The sequence below is a fragment of the Echinops telfairi genome, unplaced genomic scaffold (assembly GCF_000313985.2).
Source record: "Echinops telfairi isolate 266 unplaced genomic scaffold, ASM31398v2 ScPeMD7_9;HRSCAF=40, whole genome shotgun sequence".
Taxonomy (NCBI): Eukaryota; Metazoa; Chordata; class Mammalia; order Afrosoricida; family Tenrecidae; genus Echinops; species Echinops telfairi.
The window spans coordinates 15109830-15115849 of record NW_022103906.1 but is presented as its reverse complement, the minus strand read 5'-3'; the positions used below and the strand labels follow the sequence as shown (position 1 = coordinate 15115849).

The 6020-nt window shown below is 36.5% G+C and overlaps 1 protein-coding gene across 1 annotated transcript in view; it reads right to left on the bottom strand.

Moving 5' to 3' along the window:
* Positions 1-6020, bottom strand: part of KIF13B (kinesin family member 13B) — a 268551-nt gene that overhangs the window by 242522 nt on the left and 20009 nt on the right. The window contains exon 2 of the mRNA XM_045286833.1: positions 2938-3031. Coding sequence (XP_045142768.1) covers positions 2938-3031 — 94 coding nt within the window. The remainder of the gene's footprint in view (positions 1-2937; positions 3032-6020) is intronic.

Here is a 6020-nt window from a genome sequence, read left to right as displayed (position 1 = left end):
GAAAGGAAATGTTTTGAAACTGATAGTGGTGGCAACTATAAAATTATGCTGATTTACCTAAATTACAGATTGTTATAATATCTGTAAGAGCTCCCAATAAAATGATTAATAATAAAAAATTAAGAAAATAGCCATTTTTGTTGTTGTTATTGTAAATTGTCATAAAGTAAATTCCAACTCATGGCGGCACTCTTTCTACCATAGATCGTATGGTAAAGCCACTAGCTTTGCTCAGTTACCCACCTTTGCACATAGTGCAATGATACTCTGCAGAGTCAAAGTTCAAAAAACAATAAACCTTCAATAATACTTATTGAATAATAGCTTCAATTAATACTCAGGACAAGTTCACCCAGGTTCAAAATCAGAACACCAAAGATACCTGGTGAAGCAATTGCTAAGCACTTGGCTATTAACCAATAGGTCATCAGCTTGAGCCCACTAACAGCTCCACAGGAGAAAGGCCTGATAAACCCCATGAAGATCACAGTCTAGGAAATCCTACAGGGAGCACAGTTTCACTGGGTTCATGCAGGGTCAGTATGAGGCAAAAGTGATTCAAAAACAAAAGCACCTCCAAATGAGAGAATAGAGATGGGGAAATAAAATCAAAATCCCAACCGTATTTTTTGACACCTTTATAACCTTTAAATTCTGGTGGCACAATAATTAAGTGCTCAGTTGCTAACCAAAGGTTGGCGATTTCAACCCATGTAGCGGCTCCAGAGAAAGACATTGGTCTGCTTCCATAGAAACCATAGCCTGTAGAAGAAGTTTTCTGTCATAATGAATTGACAGCTGGTCATAATAAATTGAAATAGACTTGACAAACCAAACAACAACATCCAGTTCCCCCCTGATAATAGCATAATCAATAGTCACCATATCTATGCATCAATAAAATAAAATAACTATGCAGCAATAAAAGTGTAAACATTTATAGAACACTTTACAAAGCACTAACAATCACCAGTACCTTTCTGTCATTGAGTCTAGCCGACACATAGCAAACCTATAGGACACGGTAGAACTGCCCCTGTAAGTTTCTGAGATTGTAACTCAACCCCCACCCCTACCCATACCCTACCCCAAAAGATTATAACTCTTTATGAGAGTACAAAGCCCTGTCTTTCTCCCTTGGAGCATGGTAGTTTTGAACTGCTGACCTTGTAGTTAGCAATGCAACTCGTAACCACTATGCCACTGGGACAATAAGCAATCCCCAATAAGCATGTGAAAAGATGCTCAACACTGTTAGTCAAGTGCGAATCAAATTCACAAAGAAATTCTGCCTCATATTCATTAGAATGGCTATTATTTTAAAAAGGAAAATATCAAGTAAAGAGAAAGATTTAGAGAAAGAGCAACCTGCCCTATTGCATTGCTCCTGAGAATTTTAAGTAGTGCGGCCAATGTAGAAAACAGCTTGGCGATACCTCAAAAAATTAAATATAGAACCCTATGACCCAGCAATTCCAATCCTAGGTGTATACCCCAAACAACTGAAAGCAGGGACTCAAGCTGATAGTTGTACAACCATGATAATAGCATATTTATTCACAACAGCCAAAAAAGAGAAAAAACTAAAGTGTTCATAATACATGAATGAACAAAATTTGGTCTGTCCATAAACAGAATATTATTCAGCCATAAAAGAAGTTCTGATGCATAGTATATATACTAGGTACTATAAAAACATTATCCTAAGTTAAATTTAAAAAAAAAATCAAACCCATTACTCAAGTCAATTCTGATTCACAGTGACCCTAATGGACAGTAGAACGGCCTCAGATGATTTCCAGGCTGTAATCTTTATGGAAGCATGTGACCAAATCTTTCTTCCCCGGTAAAAATGCCAACCTTTTGGTCAGCAGCTAAGCACTTTACCAGAAAAATAAGCCAGACACACACACACCCCACCAAAAATGGGGGTGGGGGAAGGTAGTTGTATGATTCTATTTATATGAAATATCTAAGTAAGCAAAATTTTAGAGGCCGAGAAGTGAGAAGTTACCAGGGAATGAGAGGAAATGAAAACAAGTTATTACTCCTCGATTGGCTTCTGTTTGAAATAATGAAAAGATTATGGAGGTAAGTGATGACGGTTGCATACTGTGTTAAAAGGAATTAATACCACTGAGTTATACACTTAAAAATGACAGGTGTAATATTAGTCAATCACAATAAATAAATTTACACACATGTGCACACTAAATAACCAGTCACCAACAAGTTGTTTCTGGCTCATGGTAACCCCATATGTGTCAGAACACAACTGTGCTCCACGTGGTTTTCAAATGGCTGATTTTTCTGAAGTAGAGCACTAAGCCAGTCTTCCAGGACAAATCTGGGTAGACGAGAACTTCTAACCTTATGGTTAGCAGTGGAGCACATTAACCATTTGTACCACTCACGGATAGTAATTACACTAGCTTAAGTTATAGTTATATTGGTATTTATTGAAGAGAAACCACTGAGGGCTGCAGAAATCCCTTCCTGGGAAAGGTAGTACTGTACTTCAATGGGCGCTAACTGCCAAGTAGGATCTCAATTAGCAAATGGAAAAGCTAAGCTAAAGAACAACCTAAATGCCTTCCTCCCTAACCCTGACTCCCTACTTACACATCTTACCTACAGGAGGCCTTCCTCAATTGCTTCATAATCTACTGCCTACTTCCTTCTCTCAGCTTCTTGTACTATTACCATGTATACTACTCATTCTGGTACTTAACCATTACGTGTGATAGACCTTATTCAGCTTGACCTCTTCAATCTGAGTACTGACTGATAACAACAATATGCCTACATTTCTTTGGAACTCTCCAAAGTAAATATTAAGCACTGACTAACATTTGTTAAACTGAACTCATTAAAGAAGTTGTTGTTGCTTCTAGTCATTTACAAAGGCATTGATCAAAACATAATTTCTTAACTTACCGGGCATCTCCTTTGGAAAGATTAGTATTTACAGGATGAAGAATAACCTTGTTTGCATCTACATCCACCACACATTTGGTATGCAAGTCAATTTCTGCAGATTAGAAAAAAAAAGAAAGAAAAATAAGTCATTTAAAAAAGTAATTCACTTCAGAATAAACTTTAGACAAAAATCCAATACTTTTCCAGGTAAAAATAATCAACAAATTAAGTATAGAAGGGTCCATCCTCAACCTGATAAAAGGCTCTCACAAAATCCCACAGCTAACATCTACATAATGGTCAAATATGGGATATCTTCCCCCCAAAAGAACAAGAATAAGGCAAGGATGTCTACTCTCCCACTCCTACTGGACACTGTACTGGAGTTTCTATCAGTTATCTACACAGGAAAAGAAGAAGTAAAATGTCTCTATTTACAGGTGATATTACCTTTTATGCAGAAAAATCATATGAAATCCACTAAAAAACAATGAGAATATACAAATTCTGCTAGGATGCAAGATACACACAGCAGTATAAAAATCAATTGTATTTCTATACACCTGTAATATGTAATCCAAAAATGAAATTATAAAAACAATTACATGTATAATAACATCAAAACCAATAAAATATTTAGTAATGCATTGAACAAAATGACTTCACAATTTATAACTCACAAAAAAATGTTGTTGAAATAAATTAAAGACCTAAAGTAAAGAAATGACATGTTCATAAATGTAAAAGATGACTACTGTTAGCATGGTAATACTCCCCCAAATTGATTTTTAAGATTCAACACACAATTCCTATAAGAATCTCACATGGCTATCTTGCAAACAATGACTGACATCTAGGTTCTAAAATCCACATGAAAATGGAAGACAGCCAAAATACCCAAAACAATCTTTAAAAAGAAGCACAAAGTAGGAAAACATACCCTTCTTGATTTCTAAACTGACTTCAAAGCTACAGTAATAAAGACATTGTGATACAAACCTAAGCATACACTTACAGATCAATTGACTAGAATTGAGAGTCCAGAAATAAACTGTCATTTTTATGGTCAATTTTTAAAATGCTAATGAGACAGTTGAATGGGGACAAAAGTGTCTGCATACATATTTCCATGCAGGAATGAAGCAGGAGTCCTTCCTTCCTAATATCATCCGTAAAAAATTATTCAAAATGGATGACATATAGAAATGTCAGAGATAAAACTATTAGAATAAACCATAAGTGCAACTCTGGGTGATTTGGGGTTAGGCAAAGTTATGTAAATAGAACACTAAAAGCACAATCAATAAAAGGAAAAATACATAAACTAGATTTCATAAAAATTAAAATTGTTTGTTCTTCCAATGATATATTCAAGGGAGTGAAAAGTAAGCTATAGAATAGAAGAAAAGGTTTGTAAGTCATAAATCTAATTCAGGGCCTGTCTTCAGAATATGTAGTAAAGAACATACAGTCCAGCAATTAAAAAGACTAGTAATCCAATAAAAACATATTAAATAGGTCTTAAGAAGCCACGCATTGTATAACTCCATTTATTTGCAATGATCAAAACAGGCAAACCCAGAGAGATAGAAAATAGCTTAGAATAGAGTAGTGGTTGTCTAGGCCTGGGTGAGCATGGGGAAATGGGAAATGACTGATAATGGGCATAGGGTTTCTTTTGGGGGAGATGAAGTGTTCTATAACTAAGGTGCTAACAATTGTACAACTTTGTAAACATACTAAAGTGAATAAATTGAGTATACTGTAAGGCAATTAAATTATTTCTCAATAAGGTTGTTAAAAAACTATAAGTCATATCATGTTTATAGGTGCCCTGGTGGTACAGCAGTTAAACTGCCTGGCTGCTAGCCAAAAGGTCAGCAGTTTAAATTCACCAGTCCCACTCTTGGAGAAAAAAGAAGCAGTCAGCTTCCTTAAAGATTACAGCCTTGAAAACTCTAGGCCTCTCACTATGAGTTAGAGTGACTCAAGGGCAATGGGCTTTAGCATGTTTATGTCCCCTTATTTTTATTCTTTTCTATTTTTCTAACCCAAAGAATGAAACATTATTTGCTTTATCTCCACTGCTTAAACAAAACCTCTCTCTAAAATATAATCTCTGTAGTACAGAAGCTGTACTATGTTTGAGTCATTTTGTATTTTCCCAACAGCTTTGGCAAGCTCTACCACCAGGAAAGGTACTTTTTCTTTTCTGTGTAACTCATATTACTTCAAGAAATATAAGAAACAAACAAAGTAGCAACTTGAAAAAAAAAACTGCCCTTCTGAAGGAGGGGTAAAAAACGAGGAGCTGATACCAAAGGGCTCAAGTAGAAAGAAAATGTTTTGATATGTACATGCCTGTATTTAGACCTCTACATATGTAAAAATATTTATATATGATGATGGGGAAATAGATCTATGGGCATATAGTTACAGGTTTAGTATTAAGGTAGCAGATGGACATTTGGTCACACCCAAGTACCCCCTCAATGCAAGAAGTCTTTGTTCTATTAAACTGGCATTCCATGATGCTCACCTTCCTGACACGATCGCTGAAGACAAATGGGTGCATAAGCAAAGATGGTGAAGAAAACTGATGGTGCCTGTCTATCCAAAGAGATAGCATCTGGGGTCTTAAAGGCTTGAAGGTAAAACAAGTGGCCATCTAGCTCAGAAGCAACAAAGCCCACATGAAAGAAGCACACAAGCCTGTGTGATCAAGAGGTGTCAAAGGGATGAGGTATCAGGCATCAAAGAACAAAAAATCATATCATTGTGAATAAGGGGGGAGTGCAGATTGGAGACCCAAAGCCCATCTGTAGGCAACTGGACAAACCTTTACAGAAGGGTCATAGGGAGGAGACAAGCCAGTCAGGGTGCAGTTTAGCAACAATGAAACATACAACTTTTCCTATAGTTCTTAAATGCTTCCTCCCCCCAACAATCATGATCCCAATTCTGCCTCACAAATCCAGCTAGACCAGAGGATGTACACTGGTACAGATAGGAACTGGAAACACAGGGAATCCAGGACAGATGATCTCTTCAGGACCAGTGCTGAGAGTGGGGATACTGGGAGGGTGGAGGGAAGGTGGGGT